General features: G+C 53.0%; 1 protein-coding gene across 1 annotated transcript in view; it reads right to left on the minus strand.

Moving 5' to 3' along the window:
• Positions 1–17,482, minus strand: part of Ccdc187 (coiled-coil domain containing 187) — a 27,466-nt gene extending 9,984 nt beyond the window's left edge. Inside the window, exons 1-6 of the mRNA XM_008841994.2 lie at positions 17,105–17,482; positions 13,835–13,908; positions 10,600–10,700; positions 2,644–3,539; positions 2,251–2,532; positions 1,682–1,776 (exon numbers count right to left, since the gene is read on the minus strand). Of these exons, the coding sequence (XP_008840216.1) occupies positions 1,682–1,776; positions 2,251–2,532; positions 2,644–3,539; positions 10,600–10,700; positions 13,835–13,908; positions 17,105–17,467 (1,811 nt within the window). The 5' untranslated portion in view covers positions 17,468–17,482. The remainder of the gene's footprint in view (positions 1–1,681; positions 1,777–2,250; positions 2,533–2,643; positions 3,540–10,599; positions 10,701–13,834; positions 13,909–17,104) is intronic.
• Positions 17,483–24,415: the final 6,933 nt, after the last annotated feature.

The following is a 24,415-nucleotide window of genomic DNA, read 5'->3' on the forward strand; positions in this document are numbered from 1 at the left end:
TTCTTAAAGATATTTTAAACTAATTTTTCAAAATTAAGTTATTGGAATTTAAAGTTTTCATGGCTGTGATTTTTGATGTTGGGTTTTGCTCTTTGGGGATTTCAGCATTTATGGTTTCTGATTGTCTTAAGCAGGTGTTCAAACAACTGCACACGCCCCCACATTCCAGCAGCACCATCTCAGGAGTTGAAGGAGGGAACAATCAGAGTCCCAGCCACAAGCCATGAATAAACAAAATGTTCAGAGATCATTGTGTACTGGGGGAGGGGCTACAAAAGGAGCAAAGCCCTTATCACAGCCTGTCATGGTGAACCCGGGGAGGGGGAGGGGCACGACACACACACACTCTCTCAGCAAGAGTAGCCAGACCTCTATCTCAGTACACCTTTGGAAGGGAGTCTCAGGAGCTGTTTTCTGGGGGCTGAGGAAGGGGAATGGATGGCAGCTTACAGTTTGGGTCTCCTTTAGGGGTGCTTGGAGGCAGAGAGAGGTGGTGTTTACACACCACTGTACCGCCACTGTTTACATTTAATAACACTTTCGAGCTGGGCGTGGTGACGCATGCCTGTAGTCTCAGCACTTGGGAGGCAGAGGCAGGCGGATCTCTGTGCATTCAAGGCCAGCCTGGTCTACATAGTTCCAGGACAGCTGGGGCTACAGGGAGACCCTGTCTCAAAAAGACAAAAAAACAAAAACAAACAAAAATCACTTTGGAAGCAGGCAAAATGACTCAGTGGGTAAAGGCTCCTGCTAGCCAAACCTGGCCACGTGAGTTTGAGCCCTAGAACCCAACAAAAGGTGGAAGGGGAGGACTGACTCCCCAAAGTTGGTCTCTGACCTCCACATGCACACTGTGGCATCTGGGCCCCTCCCTTACCATATATACATATACAATAATAATAGTATGTGTCACACACATGTGCATGGGTACCTGCACATACACATGCACCCAGACACAGAGGAACATGCAGTCACACTCATATACACAAATGGATCATTTCTGTTCATAACTGTTGGGGAACCCTGCTGTTAGGATTGCAGTTTCTCCATGTCCGGATAGCCGCAAGCGGCTTGGCGCCTGATGGAGAGACTCTCCTTTTCAGCAGGGGGCCTCCTGCTCTCTTCCTGGCTCACTTTGAAGTGCCGCCAGACGCCTTATCTGAAACATGACCTCTGGCATAGAAACTACAAGGTTTTTTCTATGTGATAATCAGGCACTGTCTGACAGCCTGAAAGATAGAAGCCCACCGCCACATGTAAATAAAGCATACTACGAGCACCTATCAACTGAGGCTTTTGCTACCGCCTCCACACATAACAACTTTCTTACCTCAGAGAAAACACAGCCATACCCCCTGCTCTGCACAGCACTGTAAGTGCCTTGGACAGCGGAAGGGAAGGTCCCCAAGGATATGCATTGCCGTGAGCAACAGTAAGGGAGCCCCTAGAGTTCATCTACTCTGGGGAGGACCCTGGTTCAGTTCCTAGCACCCACATGGCAGCTAACAACTATCTGTAACTCCAGTTCCAAGGCATCCGACCTGTCTTCTGTCTTCTGACCTCCATGGGCATTGCACAGCATGGGTGAACTCACATACATGCAGATAATACACTCATACACATAAAATAAAAATAATAAATAAGATACTAAACAAAAAGCAGCCCTGCCCCACACACCCACCTATCTGGGGCCTCCTGGTCCCCCAGCACCATGCCGGGTGTCACTTTGCTCCACTTTCGCTGTGGTGACTGCATGTTCCCAGGGGCTTCCGGGTTCTAAAGCACAGGGGATACAGTTAGAGCCCCAGACCAGAAGACCCACAGCCCCATGTCACAGGTTCAGAGCTGTGTCCCAGCCTCTACCCAGGGCTGTAGGCTAGATCCTCAGAGCATTGCAAAGAATTAGGGGTGACAGAGGCAAATGGGTCCATCTAGCCTGTCTACCCATGGAGGCAGTGTGTGGGAACTCCCTCAAACAGCCAAAGGGGTATTCCCAACATTGCAACCACCTCAGTCAGGGACAAAGGTGCCCCGTGTCTGGCCTCTTCCCCTTGGTGAAGTCTCTCTCCCAAGTAACTGCCCACAGGTGGTCTTTTTTTCTAATACAGGTCAACAGTAAGTTGCCCAGAGTGATGCCCTAGGCCCAGGGCATCCGGTCACCCATTTGTCAGCAGGCAGCCAAGGGCAGCAATAGCCTCGGGTTCAAAGGCTCAGCCGATTCCCCTTGTGAATCACCCACTCAGCACATACCCCAGGCTGTGCAGAACTGGGTACAAAGGTGACAATGCCGGGGCTCCTCTGGGAGACCACAGGGGCGACCTTGCCGAGGACGGCCTCCTGCTGCTTCCGGTACACCTCTTGTAGCCTGCGATTCCGCAGCTCCAGCGTGTGTGCAGCCGCCGCCTTCTGTTCCATTACCTGCTGTCGGCGGGCCTGTGCTTTCTGACGCATGAAATCACGCAAGGACTCAGAGCTATGTGGTTGGCCCGGGAGACCCCGAGGCCTTGGACGGGGTGGGGACTCCTGTGTGTCCTTCTTTGCTGGTGGGTTCTGAGAGACGCCCTGGGTAGGCTCTGGCCAAGCCTGGCCCGGGAGACCCCGAGGCCTTGGACGGGGTGGGGACTCCTGTGTGCCCTTCTTTGCTGGTGGGTTCTGAGAGACGCCCTGGGTAGGCTCTGGCCAAGCCTGTTTGACTTTTGAGGGAGGGGAGACCCCACTTCTGCCCTTGCTGTGCAGGCTGGACCTTTTCACAAAAGAGCTATTCCAGGGCCGTGGGAAGGCAGGACGTGGCCTGTCCAAGGAGCTCCACAGACTGGGCCCAGGGACCTTCTGGTCGTTACAAGTTTCCCAGGCCCTCTGTGAAGAGGCCTGGCCAGCCAGAGCGCTGTGGGGTCGCTGTGAGAAGGAACTCAGCTTTTCTGGGGGGCTCCCAGGCCTATGGAAGGAGATGTCCTGTCCCTGGGCTGCCCATGACCTCTGTGGATAGGTCTGCCCCGCCAGGGCACTCCAGGGTCGCTGTAAGAAGGAACTCAGCTTTTCTGGGGGGTTCCCAGGCCTCTGGAAGGAGGTGTCCTGCCACTGAGCTACCCAGGCCCTCTGTGGACAGGACTCCCTCTCAGCCAGAGGGCTCCAATGCTGCTGGATATGAATGCCTCTGGCTCTGTCTGGGGAAGAGCACTTCCCCTTTGTCACAGCTCCAACGTTCCCCTTTGTCACAGCTCCAACGTTCTTTGAGAGGGAATCCTGTATGTCCTGGGTGCTCTGGGGCCCCTGCTGCCTCCTCCCTGCCAGGCTCTGTGACTTTCGTTTTGATGGTATGAGCTTCCGTGTCACCCTGGGGCGCCTGGCCAGCTCCAGCCCAGCCTGGATTTGCTGGCGGAGGTCTTTTAGGATGGCCATAGCAGCTTGAATTGTTGCTGACTGATCCCGGGAAGCCAGGCTGGATGTGTGCTGGGATGCTGGCTGGTCATTCTGGATACAGGCTGGCCTGGACAAGCAGGTAAGGGCAGATGAGCCCTCGATGGCTGTCTTGTCAGCTCCTGCAAGACAGGAGGTGATGGCACATCAGGTGCTGAGGACCAGAGGAATGATCAAAAACAATTCTCTACTCAGAGGCAGCACAGGGTGGCCATGGAGGCCTTGGCCCTGGCCCTACAAGCTTCCCCTTGGCCTCAGCACTCATGATCAGCACGCAGAAGCCCTGTGAGTGTAGGTCCACCTTGAGGTGTGCCAACAGAGTGTACATGGAGGGGTGGCAAGTGTCCACCACAGGAGTGGCCGTTCCCAGCTGTCCTCTAGAAAGCTCAGGGAGTGACCTGCTCTAGACTCTAACAGAACTGCTACAGGTTTTCAAAGATTATTCCCAAATTTCTTCCCCAGTTGCCAGATATCTCAAAAGAGACCACCTGTTTGCCATCTTCCTGCACAGTGTTGTGGCAGGACTCTCCTCCGTGCCCACCCACTGATGCCACAGCAAAGCAGGCCAGGCCAATGCTGAGGTACCTAATTCCACAGCAGGGGGCTTGCTCTGGAGCCGCAGAAGGGCGGGAGGGGGCCCAAGCAGCCGCCTCACCAGGGCTTGTCCTTTCCTCCAGGCGTACACACCAGCCAACTCAGAATCTTAAACAGAAAACACAGAGGACCCATGGCCCTCAGATCACCACCTAGGAGCCACACTGCCTCTGGAGACCATTTCACACACCCCTGCAGGGACTCAGAGTAAACCATCATGTCCAGGAAACAAAGCCAGATATTCAGTCACTGGCCAGCACGGGGCAAGGTGCATCTCACGGTGATGGTGAACCCTCGGGGTCCTGCTCAGTAGAGAGGGCAATTAGACCTCCAACAGCTCCACAACTCCAGGCCTCCTGGATGGCAGAAATAGACAACCACCACATCCCAAGCACAACAGATGCTGTCATATAAAAACATCATTATGCAAGGTTTTACTGCATGATCCCAGATGGCATTCACCAGACACCAATACTACCGTCCACTGCAGCGGCCTCATCCACAAGGGCCAGGCAGAGTGGGAAGCAGGCCTTCTGCTACACTCATGTGTGTACACACACTCACATACATTTACACCCAGAGTCATGCATTCACACACAGTCACAGGCTCACAAACACCAATACTACCGTCCACTGCAGCAGCCTCATCCACAAGGGCCAGGCAGAGTGGGAAGCAGGCCTTCTGCTACATTCATGTGTGTACACACACATACATTTACACCCAGAGTCATGCATTCACACACAGTCACAGGCTCACATACATTTACACATGTTCATGCGTTCACATTACATTTACATTCACACATGTTCATGCATTCACATATTCACACATGCTCACACGTGTGCTCACACACCTTCACATGTTTATATGCTCACACACAGACTCATGTACATTCACATACATGGTCACATTCACATAGTCACACACAGGCTCACACACAGTCATGCATTCACACACATTTACACGCTCACACACAGGCTCGAATACATTCGCACACATGGTTACAGTCACACATTTTCACGTGTTCATACACGTGCACTCACACACCTTCACGTTTACACATTCACACACAAGCTCATGTACATTCATATACATGGTCACATTCACATGCTCACACACAGGCTCACATACATTCACACACATTTATATTCACAAATGTTCATGTGTTCACACATGTGCACACACCTTCACACATTTACACACTCACCCAAAGGCTTGGTACATTCACATACATGGTCACAATTCATGTGCTCACACAGACTCACACATGGTTACATTCACACATGTTCATGTGTTCACACCTATGGGCTCACACACCTTCACATGTTTACACGCTCACAAACAGGCTCATGTACATTCACACATGTTCATGTGTTCACATGTGCACTCATACACCTTCACACATTCATGTGCTCACATGCAGGCTCATGCACATTCACACACAGTCACGCATTCACACATGCTCACACGCAGGCTCACATACCTGCCTGTTCATATTAACACACATGCTCATAGGCTTGCAAATGCTCACTCACACATTCACCTACATGACCACATGCTCATATGCACACCTTCATGTATGCACACACTCACATTCTTTGCACAGTCACATGAACACACATGCACGTTCACATGTAAGCAGATACACCACTCCAGGTTCAGCCAACCCTGCAAAGCTAAGATCACACCTGCAGCAGGCTCCCTGCCACCCCATGCATCCCCTTTCCCAGGGCAGCAGCACCTGAGGCCTGGAGTCACACCCCTGTGGGTTCAGCCATGACCAGGCGGTGCATCACAGCTAGGACCACAGAGAACTCTGACCCCTGAGGACATCCCACCTGAGTCAAGTCCTCAATCCATCCCTCCACTGCCCGGACTGTTAGGAACTCAGTGAATTCAAGTTTGCAGTAGTTTTAACTGTTCAGGTTCAGATAGCCCCGCCCCCTCACCAACAGGATCCCAAGGACTTCTCAAGCTCCTGAGAAAAGGGAACGGAGCTGATAAGCGCCCTGGTCTTTGAAGTCAAGAGAAGCAGACTTTTCTCAACTGTTTGGCCAACACAGCAGGCTTCCCCTTTGATCTCTAAAGAGAACAGGTTTTAACAGTCCTGTTCCCCCCCATAACACTTCTCAAGCTCCTGAGAAAAGGGAACCTAGCTGATAAGCGCCCTGGTCTTTGAAGTCAAGAGAAGCAGACTTTTCTCCACTGTTTGGCCAACACAGCAGGCTTCCCCCTTTGATCTCTAAAGAGGACAGGTTTTAACAGTCCTGTTCTCCCACTTCCCCCCACACCCAACTTAAAAAAAAAAAATCACGCCTGTAGTCCCAGCACTTGGGAGGCAGAGGCAGGCGGATCTCTGTGAGTTCAAGGCCAGCCTGGTCTACATAGTGAGTTCCAGGACAGCTGGGGCTACAGGGAGACCCTGTCTCAAAAAGACAGAAAAAAAAAGAAAGAAAAAGATCCCAGCTCACAACCTGGGCAGACATTTTCCCTGCCTGGAAGGGAATCTGTCCCATGTGTTCCTTTGCTAATAAACTCTGCTTTCTCCTGATCAACCCTATTTGTCATACGGCTATTTTTTATCTATCACTAACAAATTGAATCACAACAGTTGTAAACTATTCACCTCTCCAGGCCAAAGGAAAGGAAACCCCTATGTGAGACTGAGCGACCTCTCCAGACTGAAACTACCTCTTCTTGGGCAGAGGACAGGCTGTACCCAGACACGTCCTCTGGGGGGACTAGGCCACAAGGCCACGCTTTCTCTGGGCCTCAGTTTCCTTTAACTGTAGGTCTTGACCCCAAATGGGGTTGCATAATGGAATATAGAGGCTACAAAAAAATCGGCAACAGTAAAAGATTTCTAAACACACAACAAGCAGAAATCAACTCAAAATCAAATACATCATGAATCCAAGGTGTCTCTGGCAGTGTTCATGACCAATGGAGCCTTGGTTCTGAACACACAATGTGTGTACTTGTTCACTGCACATGCCAGCATGCCACACACCAATGAAACAGCCTGAAAGAGCTCAGCTCAGATTCCAGACTACTGCATGCACACAGAGTTTTTACTGTGCACACAGCGTTTCCTGCTCTTCTAGAAACAGGAGGGTTTGGCTGTCAAAGCATCACACTCTCCTACCAGCATCCCTCAGCATGAATGAAATTGGCATATCTGGATTGGATTCTGTTAGAATGTTTGATTTTTTTTTTTAATTTCTGTTTGAGGGGTCTGGAGAGATGGCTCAGCGATTAAGAACACTGACTGTTCTTGCAGAAGACCCGGGTTTGAATCCCAGCACCCACATGGCAGCTAGCAACTGTCCATAACTCCAGCTCCAGGGGATCCGACAGCCTCTTCTGTCCTCCTTGAGCATTGCATGACATGCAGGCAATACACACGTATACACAGAAAAATAAATAAATAAATAGGTTGCTGTTTGAGTTGCTGACTTGAGTTTCATAAAGAATTGTGAAATGAATCTTGGCTTGATATTAGGACAGAATTTCCAACAATTTCTGAAATGGCCTGAACATCTTCCTGACATAGTGTGCTACACATTTATGTGAAGAAGACTTCTTGGCATTGGCAATTTAAAAAAGAGGCTGGGCGTGGTGGCACGTGCCTTTAATCCCAGCACTCAGGAGGCAGAGGCAAGCAGATCTCTTTGAGTTCAAGGTCAGTCTGGTCTACATAGTGAGTTCCAGGACAGCTGGGGCTACTCGGAGACCCTTTCTCAAAAAAGACAAAAAAATAAAAAAGTACTTGTGCTTTTCCAAAGGACCTGGGTTCAGTTCCCAGCATCCACATGACAGCTTACAATCATCTGTTAACTCCTGTTCCAGGGGCTCCAACACCCCCTTTTAGCCTCTGAAGGAACTGCACACGTGGTACATATACATCATACAGGGAAAACGCTCATATACACAGAGTAAGAAATAAGTTTTTTGAGACAGTCTCACTGTGCAGCTCTGGAACTCACTGTGTAGACCAGGCTAGCCTGGAACTCACAGAGATCTGCCTGCCTCTGCCTTCTGAGTGCTGGGATTAAAAGTGTGGGCCACCACACCCAGAATAAATAAATCTTTAAAAAAATGTATTGGGTGAGATGTCATCGCAAATGGAGAAAGCTTAAAAGGTTCTGTTGCAGGACAGGACCCCAGGCCAGGGGAGGTCAACACGGTACCCTCCAAATGCTGTTTACCAACTGTGGCCCTGGGGCAAACGATGTAACTTCCCTGTGCCTTGACTTCCCCATCTGTAAGAGGGGAGCAGGTCTAACAACTCCTCCCCACAGGGCCACATGATCCCCTGCCGCTTTCACATACTGGTGGGAACACAGAATGGATTCTGCAGGCTCAGGGTAGAGGCCACAGCCCACGTGAAGTAGACTGACCTGGCTGCGTATCCAGGTTCCAGTGCGGCCTTGGGGTGAGATCCAGCCAGGTCAGGCTTCCTAATCAGACATGTCAGGCCTGCTTGACAGTCACTGTATTACACAAACAGGCCATGCTCTGATGCCAGGCATGGGGCCAGGGGACCCACGTAGGGAGGGCTGCCCCCACTGGCCTCCGTCACAGCCATCAGCCTCCCCATTAGCCCACCAGAGGGGTCCTGGTCGATAAATGGGTCCTGATGGGCGCATTTTTTTCTTCCGCTGAACAGTTTAATGGCAATTAATTTTTTTACGAGAGGATTTTTAATCTGTGGAAATGGATGGAGTCCCCAAGTGCCCTGTCAAAGCTCTGGGCCGACCTAATCTATGATAAAAAATTCAAAATGAGGTGATATAATCTAAAATTAAATATCAGGCTTCATTTTCCTTCGGCCCGGATAGATGAATATTTTATAACTATTGTGACTTAATTTTTTGTTAACTACAGCAAATTTCTAATTCATCCAATTCCCAAGTCCTGTGGCTCTGACCCCTGAACCCAAGCTCATCTCTCCTTAGTCCAGCTGTGGCTTCGTCACTGACAGAAACTAATGGTCACCACCATCGGGGTGACATGGTGAGTACGATGATAAATGCGGCCAGTGGCATGCCCTCTGACCCCATGTCAGGCAGACGGCAGGCCATTTTTCAAGTAAGCCATTAAAACAAAACAAAACAAAAAGCTGGGGATGGAAGAAGAGGATGACACAGAAAATGGCTATATTTTATGCACTTTCAGGGGACCTTCTGGAACCTTCTTGGGGTCCCGCAGTTCCTGTCCTTCTTGGGGTTCCAGTGGCATTTACCCTTTCCATACTGTGTCACTTCTGGCCAGCTGGACAGACTTGTCTGCCTGATGTCATAAGGCCCTGCTGAGCGTCCCAGGTTTACCCAGGCACCCTCTGACAAGTATGCCGAGGACTAGGGAGACACGCATTCTGTTGGAAGCCAGCAGGGGAAGCGGGAACCTGACAGTACTGGACAGAAATCCAGGGGTGTGTACATAGAGCACACATCCATTTCAGTGAGTCCAGGACTGGTGATCCCACCTGGGGGAGGCGCTGAGGATTCACAGGAGCAACTTAGTGCTCCCAAGCCCTGTGTGCCCTTTATGCTTAAGGTAGGGGTTCTGCCAAACTGACCTCAATCTCAGTGTATAGTGACCACCCTACCTGGGAACTCTTGATGGTGTCCTTGAGCCTAGGCTGGAGGGAAGTGAGGTTGAGGAGCATGTTCTCAGGACACACCTGACTCTCCGGTAGACTGCACAGGCCCGGGTTTGGTCAGGGTCCAGCCCAGCTCTCTGCCAGTGTAGCCCATCTACAAAATGGAAGCCAACCTGCCTGGTTCCCAGAATACCTTGAAGACATGTTAGGCTCTACCTGCCTCCCTTCCAGTGAACTCAACATAGCCACATCTGGCCCTGCTTTGGGGTTTAGGGATCCAGCTGGATAGAGGGTTTACTCCATAAGCTACAGAGGCAGTACCCTGGCTGGGAGGCTGCATAGCTACAAGGTTCCAAGCTCAGGGAGAAAGTGCCTGAGTTAGAAGGCTCATCTGCCACCCACAAGGCCACTTACTGGGTCCATGAAACTGACAGCCACGTGGGGGAAAGAGGGGAGGGGAACTGGCAGACAGGACAAGTGTCCAGAGCTGTAGGAGAGGTGAATCTGCTGAGGTCTCTCCCACCACCAAGCTTGCTTCCATCTAGAATTCTGGATCCTAAACCAGGGAAGCCATTCCCTCTACCAGGCCACCTGCTGTGAAGGGCAGCAAAGCAGCAAGTTTTGGCTAAATGACACTGTGTAGAAACAGGCAAACACCTCAGACAGGAGGGCAGGCAGTCTGCCACCTTCCCCGGTCTCCTCCCAGCATGTCGCTGCTCTAAAGAACAGTGGGCTGAGTGGGTCTGGCTTTATGCCCTTCCAGCCTGCAGGGGCTTAAAGGACAGCACTTGGAGACCTGGGGACTTTCACCTCACGGCAAGGACACAGCCCTGCATGAGCAGGACCCTCAGATCTCAGGGCCCCTACCCTCCTTGCAGTGCAGGCGGCCCTTGGCAACCAGCATTAGCACTGGATGGAGAGCCGTGTGCCACAGTCACCAGCTGGGATCACCGACTCGAGGGCCCCAAGTGGTGAACCTCACCTTTGCCTCTGGCAGCTCTGCAGGGGGTAGGCGACCTTCGGGCCTCTCTTTTGCTAGAAGCACTTTTGATCCTTTCATGGCTTGTCCTTGGAACTGAGAGGAGGGGAGGAGGGAGGAAGGGTGCACTATGAGACGACCTGCAGGTCTGCCTTGGTGCTGGGGCCTGGGTTCCTGTTTGCAGCGTGAATGAATGAGTGAGCTAGGCCCCAAGGTGTTCACCCTGGACAGGGCTCCCACCAGGCAGAGAGGATGGAGACTGGAACTGAGGGGCCCACTCTCTGATGGGCATGGCAGAGCCCCTTCAACATCCCACAGCAAGTTCAGTGGCCTGTCCAGGTGGACCCAGTCCTACAGCTCTGACTGGTCATCTTTTCTGGTGCCATCTGACCCTACTGAGTTTCTGGCTCACTGAAGTCAGGCTGTGTCTAGAAAGCATCAAAAAGCCAATCAGCCCATAAACCTAGTAAGAGGGATGGGTGTGCCACATTTCACGGAGATGACACTACCCGGGAGTCTGGACTTCCACGACATGAGCGGATCTACCCTCAGCCCTTTCTACAGACATTCCACTGCCCAGGAGCCTATAGACTTCGATGACACTGGCTCTCTCCTCAGCCGCTCCTATGGCTCCCCACACCCTACTCTGCAAACTGAGGGGCCTCAAGTCCCCAACTCTCTCTAGAGAACATGTCTTCATCTGGGTGTGGTGGTACAAGTTGGTAATCCCAGCACTCATGAAGCTGAAGCAGAAGGATCTTGAGTTAAAGGTCAGCCTGGAATAGATGGCAAGGCCTTTTCAAAAAGAAAGAAAGAGGAGAAGGAGAAATGGGAGGAGGAGAAAGAAGCAAGGAGGAAGGAGGAGAGGAGGAGGAGGCACCTTGACTGCTCATAGGAAGTGGGGACCCACCCAGGGCTCCGGTTGCACTGGGGATTTGAACTTAACTTCATAGCCACAGGCCTCCATGACTTCAGCTGCCTCCCCAAAGGGAAAGGAGGGGACTTGATACCCCTAGCAGTGGTTCCCAAGCCTCTATGGGCTGCTTCCTCTCCAGAATCCACAGACGGAACCCAGCTCTCTGCAGCACTTCACCAACATTAATCTCCTGCGCCAGGAAGAAGTGTCCGGCTCGGAGCCACTTGCTGTCCGCTCCAGGAGTTGCTTTATTGTCTCCTTTCTTTGGCCCCACAGAGCACTGTGTGGCTGGCTATTTGAAGCGGTCTCCTCAGCTCTCTGGAGCAGGCACAGGGCTCTGCTAGCGATGGCAGCTGAGCTCCACCCTAGTGCTGCCTGTCCTTGGGACAAGAGCTAGAAGACACAGCCTTCGTGTGTCCTGGGGTGGTGCGGTCGTCAGGAATCCCCATGTGTACAGGTTAAGAAGACAGAAATCAGGCTGGGCAGGGGAGGTTAGGAGGAGTGTGAGTTCCAGGCCAGCCTGGGCTGTACAGCAAGACCTTGTCTCAAAAAGATGAAGAGGAGAAAGAGAAGGAGGAGGGGGAGGAAGAGGAGGAGGAGGATGGAAGGAGGAAGAGGAGGAGGAAGAGGAGGAAGAGGGAGAGGAGGAGGGAGAGGAGGAGGAGGAGGGAGAGGAAGAGGAGAAAAGTGGGAGAAAGGACATGGCCTGAGGAACTCCTCTCCTGTGACAAGGCTCAGTGGTTGGCTGGGGAGTTCGTGTTGCTTGGGAAGGTGGAGCAATGCTGTGCATTGAGGGATGATATCTTCACAACACTGAATGCACTTAATGATCTGTGCATTTAGAAATAGTTGACACAGGCTGGGTGTGGTAGCACACACCTTTAATCCCAGCACTGGTTGGGGGTTGGGGGCAAAAGCAGGCAGATCTCTGTGAGATCAAGGCCAGTCTGGTCTACATAGTGAGTTCCAGGCCAGCTGGGGCTGCAGGGATACCCTGTCTCTAAAAGACATTTAAAAAAAGAAATGGTTGATCTCTGTGAGTTCAAGGCCAGCCTGGTCTACATAGTGAGTTCCAGGACAGCTGGGGCTACAGGGAGACCCTGTCTCAAAAAGACCAAAAAAAAAAAGAGATGGTTGACACAATAAATTTTATGATCTATGTGTTTTACAATAAAAAAAAATTTAAAGATCTTCCTGTGTCCCCCGCTTCCAGAAGAATCAAACACTAGGAGAGGGAAAGTGTGACAGCCAAGAGCTGATTACCACTGGGCCTGGGAGGGCTGCGGTCTCTGCATTTTGAACTTGACCCCTGGCCCAGTGGCCACTCTGGAGTGGGCAGGGAAGATGACTCATCAGACAAGGTGACAGGGACTTTGTAGAAGGCAGAGGGGAGTTAGGACAGGTAAAGCTGGGCTTAAGGAAGCCCTGCCCTCCCTGTCCACCACCGTCCTATACCTGTCACTCGTTCATAATCACATGACAAAACATTCCCCTTACATGCCTGTAAGGGTGTCCACTGCCCAACCCTGACCCCAGCTGACCACCAGAGGCCTTACTGGGGACTTGCCTATCACCACTTCCTCCTCCCATGGGAAACCCTAGCTATTCTCCTGGGATGGGGAACTCAGAGACCAAAGACACCCAAGTTCTGATCCGGGGGAGCCCAAGCTCCTCCCGTGGCATCTCCAATACCTCGCACATGTCCACCTCTGTCTGGCTCGTAGAGATGGATGCACCCCATGCCTGCCCTCAAGCACAGCATACCAGAGCCCAGCCGGCCACACCCAGCTCAACATCCTCAGAGGTAGATGAAGCAGTTGTTCCCAATGCCTCAGCCCTTGGGCTCCCAGAACCACTCCTGTCACTCCTCCAATCTCCTTTACTGTTGATCAGATGAGTGAGTAAAACCCCAGCTGCCTCCTGGACCCCTGGACCAGTTCACATGATCTAGAAGTCTGCTGACCCACCACCCACCCTTCAGCATCTCTAGGGCCAGGCCAGCTGTCTGTTAAGCACTGTAAAATGGAATAACAAGCCTCAGGGCTGGAGGTGTGGGGTCCAGACTCCAGCTGGCATTCAAGGATGTTCAAAAAGCCTGGTCTCTTCTGTGCCGGGGATGCCTCTATAAGGAGATGTTCCTGCCCTGCCCTCCACTCCTGCCTTGATCCCTTCCCCTGAGGGGCAGAGAGTGAGCATACAGGTTCTAGAAACTGCCATACTGACTTCAAATCCCTGCATGGCACCTTCCTGACCAGGATTCTCTCTAATCGTCAATATCTTCATCAGTCCCAATGTCTAACCCAGGGCCACTCATCTGAAGTCTGGTACAGGGGAAACCTGGAGAGCTCCCGCCCCAGGCTGAGAGGTACCCTGTCTTCACCTCTATGCTCTGCATGCTGGATGTCCAAACCTGGAGTGTAGGAAGAAGGGAACATAGAGAAAGAATTTCCAGAACAAAGTCACTGGGAACCTTGAAACTGAACCTCTGCCCAACACCTCAGGTCCAAACACACCCCACAGGGCCATGTGAACACAGCAGCGCGCTTAGCTGGGCGTTTGCCTCATTCTCGACAAAGCCAGCACAAAAATCTCATCCTGGAAGCTTCCTCAGGCCAGCCATAAACAGAGCTGTCTTGCTGGCTGTCCTGGTTACTTTCTGTTGCTACGATAAAACACTGACCAAAATCAACTTGGGCAGGAAAAGGTTTATGGAGCTTACAGCTCACAGTTCATCATCAAGGGGAGCCAGGGCAGGAGCTCAGGGCAGAACCTGGAGACAGGAACTGAAACACGGACCACAGGAGAATGAGACTTACTGGCTTGCTTCTCTGCCCTGTGCTCAATCTGCTTTTTTTTTTAATATATATATATATATATATATATATATATATATATATATATATATATATATATATATATATTTATGTGTATGCGTGTATTGCCTGCATGTAGGTAAGTGCACCTGTGTCATGCAATGCCCGTGGAAGACAGAAGAGGCTGTCAGATCCCCTGGGACTGGAGTTACGGCCATGTGGGTGCTGGGATTCAAACCCAAATCTTCTGCAAGAACAGTCCAGTGTTCTTTTTTTTTTTTTTTCGGTCTTTTTGAGACAGGGTCTCCCTGTAGCCCCAGCTGTCCTGGAACTCACTTATGTGGGCCAGGCTGGCCTTGAACTCACAGAGATCCACCTGCCTCTGCCTCCCAAGTGCTGGGATCAAAGGTGTGTGCCACCACGCCCGGCCAGTCCAGTGTTCTTAACTGCTGAGCCATCTCTCCAGCTTATATAACCCAGGACCACCTGCCCAGAGATGGTACCACCCGCAGTGAGCTGGGCCTTCCCACATCACTCAATAATCAAGAAAACGGCTCAGAGACATGGTCACAGCTAATTCCACGGAGAAGGTCTCTCACTTGAGGCGCCCTCTTCCCAGGTGTGTCAAGCTGACAACCGACTCCATCCAGCACACGGGTGTCTTCCTGCCTCAGTTAAACTAATCAAGATAATCCTGGGGCCAATGAGATGCCTCAGCAAGTAAAGGTGCTTGCCACTAAGTCTGATGATAAGCATCTGATCTCTGGGACCCTTATGGTGGAAGGAGAGAACCGACCTCTGCAAGTTTTCCTCTGACCTCCATGCGTGCACACCCACACATCACCTAGATGCAAATAATTTTTAAGGTGCAAAAATTTTTTATTTATATTTTATGTATACGAGTGTTTTGCCTGCATGTAAGTGCACTACATGCATGCAGTGCCAGTGGAGGGCAGAAGAGGGTGTCGGATCCCCTGGAACTGGAGTTACAGGTGATTGTGAGCTGCCCTCCTGCAGGGAAGGTCTCTAAGGAAGTGAGCAACTCAGTAGCCTCAGGATATCCCTGAACCTGAAGATACATGACGCCCTCTGCCCCCAAGACTAGAAAAGCAGCAGAAACGTTCTCAGACAGGCTGAGCCGCCTGGAAGAGACCTCCAACCTGCTGAGCTGCCTGCAGGTTGTGCAGTGGGTCATCACCCGTGCCAGGGTTGGCTTCTGGTGATGCAGCCGGCTTCAAGTCATTCCTGCTCCTGTGGGTAACCCTTCATCCATACTCCTGTGAGCAATGCCAACAAAACTCATTGGTTCACCAAGGTGGGCTTCGGTAGTACCCTTACTTTGGTCTGTTATGGGTTCCCTGTGTGGTGAGTAAATGTTTGTCCACATTTCCCCGGGAAGTGTGTCACACAACACCAGTGACCATGGACCTCTGAAACCACGATCCAAAAGAAATCCTTCCTTCCTTAAGTTGTTTCAGTCGGGTATTTTGTCACAGCAATGGGACACAAGCACAGGAACTACCCCAAAGAGCTAACCAGGGAAGTCTGGAGCAGGGGGTGGGGGTGGGGTCATGTGGGAACTGGTGACAAATTCTGTTTCTTTCTTTGTGTTTATCTACACTTTCCAAAAAAGCACTTCTTGAAAGAAAGCTACAGAAGGAAAAGTCCTGAGGGATTCAGTTCTCGTGAGGCCCCAGAGTCCTCGGACCCATAAGGACAGGAAGCAGAAAGTGGGTACCTGGACTGGGGAGGGGACGGGGTTGTTGGGGTTGAAGGACAGGAGGGTTCTGGAGAAGGATGGTGGTGATGGTTGCACAAGGAATGTGGCTAATGCCACTGAACAGAATACTTAAAAATGGTAAAGACGGGGTCGGCAAGAAGGCTCAGCAGTTAAGGGCGCTTGGTGTTCTTGCAGGGGACCCACAGGAAAGTTCACAGTCGTCTGGGACTCCAATTTCAGGGAATCTAATGCCCTCTTCTGGCTTCTGTGGGCACCAGGCATACACATGGTGTACGTACATAGATGGAGGCAAAAGACCCACACACATAAAATAAAAATGAATTAATCTTTAGGCTAGGCATAGAGACACATGCCTTTAATCCCAGCACTCAGGAGGCAGAGGCAGGTGGATCTCTGTGAGTTCAAGGCCAGCCTGGTCTACATAGTGAGTTCCAGGACAGCTGGGGCTGCAGGGAGACCCTGTCTCAAAAAGACAAAAAAAATAAAAGATCAAAACAAAACAGAAAAACAAGCTATTATTAGAAAACAGCCCCTTTCCTCCGAAGAAAGACCTGAGCAACCACAGCCACATGGTAGCTTCTCTCAACAGGAAGCTCTCCAAGGCCCCTTCCCTCTACAGAAAACCTTTGCTGGGGGACGGCAGGCAGGCCTTCTAGACCCCACACTGGCTTTGCAGGTTTGAGGCACTAACTGTGCTGGGGCCTGCTTAAACTCCCACCCAGCCCATAAGGCCACAGACACAGAGCGCAGACCCCATGCCTAGGACATTGACGCCTCCCACAGATCCTCTGGGTCTCTTCTTCCAAGGCTCCATCTCCCTTATCTCCAGGGCACCACTGATGAGTCTTCCTCATTCTAACCCCAGCTCAGAAGCTCCCTCTGATCTCCACTGAACTCCCAGACCTCAAACCCCTTCGGGGCCTTGGGGACACATGACATAAAGCTCCCCAACTGCAGCTATAGCCAGCCCGAACCAGCCCGGACCATCCCCACCCCACATACCCTCCATTTTTCCCACAGCCTGTGACCCACCCCCACTGGGCAAAGCAGCCACTGACCTGGACGAGTGGGCGCTGGAAGGGTATTTGTCACCTTGGGGGTCTTCCGTCGATGCTTTGGGGAGGAGGCCTTGTAGAAGCATGAAGCACTGGAGGGGACAGAGGTACCCAGGGAGGCACAGCTGGCCTGCCTCTGTGCCTGGGCTCGGATCTTGTCCCTCAACTGCTCCAGACGTGGGTTGGTCTTCCTGAGCTGATGCCGGGGCCCCAACACCAGGGGTGGCCTCTCCTTCCAGGGCCCATGGAAAGGCGTACATGATTCATGGCCCCCTGAGGAGCCAGAGAGGCGGCCTGATGATACTGAGCTGTCCCCATCCCTGGGGTCCAGGCCTGGAGACCACATGGGCAGGCTGCAGGCCTTCACGTAGGGGCCTGGTTTCTTGATGTAATCAGACCAGGCCTCGTAGGGAACTGCCTGAAGTGTACCCAGCCGCTGGGAGAGCCCAGGCCACCTCAGTGCAGCCAGGAGGTTGTCCTTGGTTGTATGTGGATGGAATATATCTTTCCTTAGAGAAAGTAACAACACAGCCAGTCAGGCTGGAGTCCAGCAGTGCTGAGCAGAGTAGTATAGATGGAATCCCACACCCCTGGTACCCCTTGCTCCCATTTCTACCTTGCAGCCCAAGAAAGACAGGAGAGACCAGTAAACGCCCCCACCGTGTGGACATGCACTGACAGTTTCCTTCAGATCCTGACCATACTCCTTTGAGGTAGGTACCATGATCAACCCAATTTATAGACTGGAAAGCCGAGGCTAGGAGAGGCCAGGCTCAAAGGCACAAGTTAGACCTGGGCCTGGGATCCCTACACTCAACCTCCACATCCTCCCACCTCCCACTGAGGAGGTAACCGGTGGGGGAAGGTGACCCCGGGACCACCGGCAGTATTGGTATGCTTGCCTACGTCCACACAAACAGTACCTGGGCTTGGTGTCTGCCTTCCTGTTGGTCGCTCTTCCCAAGGTTCTGAGGGAGAAGAGGCCCTCTTTCTGGCTATCCTTGGGGTAGGTCTGCAAGGCTAACCTCAAGGAAGTGGGCAGCACACCCATTACCATGGGGCCAAGGCAGGAGGGTGTGGAGGGTGAGCCCTGCCACCTGGGGGCCCAGGTCTAAAAGTACAGTCACATGGTGGCCTGGAGGTCTGTCACTCAGCACTAATCATGCACTGGCCACTGCCCTGTTCTGGGTGCTGGTCAGTGCGGGTTCCCTGGCCCTCAGGATAATCATTGAAGATGGGTAGGGACAGTGGGTACAAGCCCTGGGCAGACAAGGACTGAGGGACTTCCTGATATGCTACCTCTCTTGGGATGGGAGAGAATTCCAAGTGGCCCATGACAACATAATAACCCCGTGTTACTCAGTGACAGCCTGAGGCGTCATCTCCTACTTATGGTTCCAGTCTGCATCCAGGTGGGGACCCTGACACTCTAGGGAGCATACATCTGGCAAGATGCTTCTGGTCACCTGCATGACGACCCGGAAGGTAGCAGGATGGAAAGGACGGAGGCTCTGTGGTTGGCCAGCCCTGTGCTCAGCAAGATTCCAAGGACAAAGGACTCAAATATAACTCTAAGTCAGCTAGCCTCAGACACCAGGGACCATACCCCACCCTGTAGACTGTGAGTGTCTGTGAGCCCTCAGCTGCCTTACCACCTCCCTGATAACTGGGAAGGGGAGATGGGGGACACTGCCAGGCTGAGGTCCTGCCCTGAAGGGCCTTTTCCTTCCCAAGTATCCCCAGAGAATGAAAGACTCCTGATTCTAGGCATCGTGGAGAACACTGAAGGTTTTTTTTTTTTCTTTTACTTACTGGAGCTGGGAACCGGCCATGGGGCTTGTATATTAGGCCTACCACCGAGCTACATTTCAGTCTTGAGGCTTTTTCTAAAGGGCCTGATCTAGGGAAGGGGACATAAATCTCTGGAGGTAGCTGTCCAAGGACAGACCGGCCTAGAAGGTGAGGGGCGGCTACCTGCACCCCATCAGCTCCTGGGCACCCCCTTATAGCTAGGATATTCTGGCACAGAACATGCGGGACCCAGAGTCCAGCCCTAGGGCCTTGGACATACCTGGAGGCCCAGACACCCCATGTGGCCTCTCTGGCTTGTCATTACCTGGCTCTGCCTTGTTATCAGCCCTGCCAAGGCTTACCTGCTCTCGTGGGCAGACCCCACCTGTGTGTTCTTTGATGACATTTGCATGAGATCAGCAGTCCCTAAAAGGGGACTGCAGGGTGACATCAGGTATCCTTAGATGTCTGGAAAGCATGCAGGCCTTCTAGGTCTTTCTAGTATATGCTGCAAGGGATTTAGTACAAGGCAGCCAGCCAGTGTTACACCAGAGTGCTGCATGTGAGGTGGCAGGTCTGGGATATGACAGGAAGCTGGGGTACAACAGAGGAGACCACATGTCTCCCACATTACCCTGGGAGCCTAGAGAGCTCTACTTCAGGCTTTCCCTGCTCCAGAGAGTCCCCTCCCCATGCCTAAAGGCCCTTCTGGGGCCTTTGCTAGCCTGGTTCTCCACCCTATTGTCTACAGAACGGGAGCCACAGGCTTGGTCCAGTCCTGAAGCCCCAGGACCGTCACCCTCCAAAGGCCTGGCCCTTTAATAACGGTCACTTCCACTTCCATCAGGCATGGTGGCGCATGCCTTTAATCCCAGCACTCCGGAAGCAGAGGCAGGTGGATCTCTGTGAGTTCGAGGCCAGCCTGGTCTACATAGTGGGGCTGATCTACCGGCTGGGGCTACAGGGAGACCCTGTCTCCAAAAAAAAAAAAAACAAAATAATAATAATGGTCACTTGCAGCACTCCAGGAGCAGGCAAGGTCCTGTTTTCTTGTTTTTGCAAAATTATTAAAACAGATGCTTGGTGAATGGGAAAATAAAACCCAGCTGAGCTAAGCAGCAGTGACATCCTGCCGGCCTCTGCACCCCTAGAGGCAGAGGAACAGGGTGGCTCTAAACAGGGGAGAGAGTATTCCTCAGATGGCCTGCAGCCTGCTTCCCACCCGCAGGAGCTGAGCTGTCTTCACCAACTAAGGTGGAAGAAGCCGCACCATGAACAGGACAGAGCAGTCAGAGCGAAAGCTTTACTCTTTGTTTTTGCAAAATTATTAAAACAGATGCTTGGAGAATGGGAAAATAAAACCCAGCTGAGCTAAGCAGCAGTGACATCCTGCCGGCTGGCTCCCACCCTCCACGACTCCCTCACCACCACGTAGGCTAGGCGCTCCCACCCTTCGGTGTTTCCCTCAGCTGTGGCATAGGCAGCTCAGTGAAGACTGTCACTCTGTCCTTTCTCAAAGGCCTTTCTCTTGGGCCTCACTTGCAGCTCCAAACTGGACCACAGTCCAATCCCAAAGTCAAGGTGCCCTATGCTGATGCCAAGTCCAAGGCTGGCCAAAATCTGCAGACCGCCGTGCCCTCGCCCCAGGATTGCGATCCCAGGCATTAGGACAGAACTCTGCACTGTTTCTGCCATGGAGTAGCCAGCAGCAAGGCTCTGAGACCACTGGGCGGACCATACCCCACATCAAGGAGCACACAGGCTCCCGCACACGCCAGGCCGGTGCTTGTTCCCAGCAGCGTCTTGGCCAACCCGGAGCCCAGCTGCAGAGCCCTAGAGGTCTATGTCTTTCATGAACCTGCTCCTGGGCTCCTGGCACTCACCAACCTCTCCAAGCCCTCTGCCTCCACCCATGTGGAGCACAAGCCCAGCTCTTGAGGCTACCTACACCTTCCTGCCTCCTCACTCACCTTTCTCTGGAGGTGTGGACTGGGACCCCCGCATTGGTCCCATCTTGGTGGTACCTGCCAGCTCCCTGTCTGCCTCCCTTAGAGATGAGACCCACCCTCTCATGGTGTGCTTTCATGTATCCCTCTCCCAGGCTTCACCATTGGAGCCCCCTGTATGGCAGGGTACCATGCTAGCCACTGATGGCTCTGACCTTGAGCCATGCCTTGACAGTCCTGTGAGAAGTCCACTATTACCAGAGGGACCAATTCACATGTTCAAGATTCTGCACAGTTGAGATGCCAAGCCCTCTCCACGACCTACCATGCCCCTGGGGCCAAGAAAGAGCCGCAGCCAGCTGGGGTTCCCAGGACCACTTGGCACTTCACCTGAGGAGTGACTTCTTGGAAAGGGAGGGATGGGAGGAAAAGCCAGTAGACTAGTCACCCCCAAGAGAAAGGGACACGCACTGGTAATAAGTCCTTCAGAGCTCTGGGCCTGAATCTCCTCCTGCGTAGAGTGAGCAGAGCATCAGTTCCCTCCTGGCAGGACTCCAGGGAGGTCAGGAGATACATGGAATACATGGAATACAAGTATGCCAGTCTACTCCAGAGCCCAGAAGCCATGGTCTGGTTCCTCCACAGACCACACAGGATCAGCTGTGAGTGGCACTTACTAGGCAGTGGAGCCCAGGAGGCCCTCCCCCAGCCCCCTGCGACTGTGAAAAGCACACAGGCTCCAGCCTGCATATGTCATGCTTAGCTGCAGTCTGGGCTGGCTAGCGACAGTAGGTAAGGAGGGGCTTCCTTCTGGAAGCCAGCAGTGACTCTAATTAGCCGCACTGTTTACTTCTCACCGCCTCCTCCCTAGAATAGCAAACCCTGAGCAGGCTGGGGGCAGTCAGTAAACCCTGAAAGGGATCAGGGCACCACACCCACCACCCTGGGGGGGCCCTAGGGTCTGATACCGCAGCTCACTCCATAGCAACAGCGATTCTGGCCTAGCGTCCTGGCGTTGGCATGGCACCCAACAGCCAACATGACCGCCCAGCCTGGGCACTGCAGCCTGATCAGTACCTCCACCTGCCACAGCCCTACTCTGAGGACACCAGACTCACTGATGAATGAGTGGCCCAAACAGAAGCACCCACAGCCATCAAGCACTCCTGGGGCCAAAGCAGGTCACAGCCTGGGAATAACAGGCTGACGGCAGACACCCTGGGTAGAAAGCAGTTTGTGACACACAACACACACATCACATGAAGGATACATTATATGCATAATACAGACAACATAATACACACCACATACACACACACACACACACACACACACACACACACACACGCTCACACCCTGCCAGCCAGCTCTGTGGCCAGGGGGTTTGAAGTACACTTCTGCATCTGGGCAGCCCATCCTCCGTCCTCCTAGCTCCACCACCTCTTCCAACACAGACTGCTCCCCAGGGAGGCCAGACGATGCCTCAGGCTGGTATTGAGCCCCAGAGGACAGAGGCCAACGAGGTGGCAGATGCAAGGGTGGGAACAAAGGAGCACAATAGTGGTGATTTGGGAAGATGTTTGGAGGAGGATGGGGTGGAGGAGGGCAGATGGAGGCACTGAAAGGGTGGAGATGAGGCAGATAAATCGAGGGACAAACGGCCGTCCTCAGAGGAGATATCTGGCGGGAAATGCAGGCACAGCTGCTGGGCAGCCTCCAGCCCTGGGGCCCAGCTCCTGCAAACCCCTCTGCTAAGCAATCAAGGACTGTGACACAGTAGCCCCCAATGAAGCCTGGGAGGCACCGTCCCCACCCTCCAAGAGATGGCCAACCAAGCACCATACTGAGTGCACGTAGCAAGGAGACCTTCACACACAGACTGGCGGTAAGGTCAGTGAAACAGCCCGTCCTACTGCCCCTTTGCCCTACACCCAGGTCCTGTCAGCCCCTTCCATGGCCAGCATCAGCACCAGGGGAAGCCCCTGCTGAACAGCCCACTGGTGGTCCTCAGTTACTGTGGACAGCAACAGCTCCAGCAGGCTACCACCACCACCTGGGGTGCCCAGACCCATGCCTGCATGTCACCAAGGTGACCTCCGACTCCCCACCACAAACCATGAGAAAAAGCTGTCACCCACAGTTACACAAGGCAGAGCAGAGATCCACCTTCCCCAGACAGCTCCCCAGTCAGCAGCCTGTGAGCTTTGGGGCCAGGGGTTTATAATCCACCAGCTCCTGACCAAGGAACACCATCATAAAAGGAGCCTGTGGGTACATTTGGTCACCTTCCCTGTAGGGTTCAGAATGAGGATCTGGGGAGGCATAGCTCTGACTTTTCATCCAGGGCTGCCTCACCAGACACCAGGGGGATATAAGTCCAGCTGGACTGGTCAGCCACAGGGCAGCCAGCTGACACTTGTTGCAGTCTAGCACAGGGTGTCCCCAACGGTGGGGCCTGAGCCCAGAGGAAGAGCAGTCTGCAGGAAGGACGGTGAGTCTGCGCTCCAAGTTGAGAGACAGTGAAAACTTAAGCCGACCCCCCCCACACACCCTCCTCCTGCCCTGCTGCTGAGTCCTGTCCTTCTCCCCTAAGGAACTGAGGCAGACTGGAGGGGCTTGGGTAGGATCCCCTTCCACGTACTCACTCTCCAGAAGGCCAGATGGACAGGACAAGAGCCTGGGAGCAGGAGGGTGTGCAGGTGCCTGGCAGAACTGGAGCCCCAGAGGGCGGCAGGCCTAGCCGGGTTGCTGGAGAAACCCTGACTCCTCCCTTCATCTCTTTGCAGCCAAGGAGGGGGCGGGGTTTAGAGTCCGAGGACTCACCTGTGTTACCGCCCATGTGGGCGTGTGGACAGAGCAGGCCACACACCTGGGTCTCTCCACTCCACTGGGCCCTGAGAGGAAGGAGGGAGAAACAGGGTGGGGGAGGGTCTAGGGAACCGCCCCCAGCCCCTTTCCAGCTGGGGAGGGGTTGGGCACACACCTAGGGCACCCTCCGCCCATACTGCCCCACCTAAGGTGTTCCTGATTTATCTCCAGCCTGTTCCACAGACTTCCCGAGCTCCTGTTGCTGACTCAGCTCATGGCCCCTCCTGTCTCCCCACACTACCAGAGGTACCCCAGTGGCAGCCTGGAGACAGACCCTGCAGGACCCCAGAGTTCCAACCCACAGCTTCTGAAACACAGAACTGGGCAGACTGGTCCAAGCTCTGGACAGCCAAGGCCTGGAGAGAGGCCAGAGGGACCTGGGCAGGAGGTTGACAGAGACACAGCCCAGGTCATAGGGCCCTCAGGTCCCACAATGCCAAACTCGAAGCCCACAAAGCCAGTCTTGTAGCCGGAATTGAGCATCTCTGGGGCCCCGTCAGGACGTTGCTGAGACACCAGACTCAAGCCCTGTCTGAACCCTACCACCTTTTCTCTGCACGTTGAGTTTTTGGCCTAAAAACCCTCCACCATCCCCAGGGCTGTTACACTTAAACTTTTCACCCAGGGTGCTAATCAAACAGCTCTTACTCTCACTTCTTACTCTAAGGCCTAAGGGGCCTAAGCCTTGG

The sequence above is a fragment of the Nannospalax galili genome, unplaced genomic scaffold (assembly GCF_000622305.1).
Source record: "Nannospalax galili isolate Female #2095 unplaced genomic scaffold, S.galili_v1.0 scaffold1421, whole genome shotgun sequence".
In the NCBI taxonomy this organism is placed as follows: Eukaryota; Metazoa; Chordata; class Mammalia; order Rodentia; family Spalacidae; genus Nannospalax; species Nannospalax galili.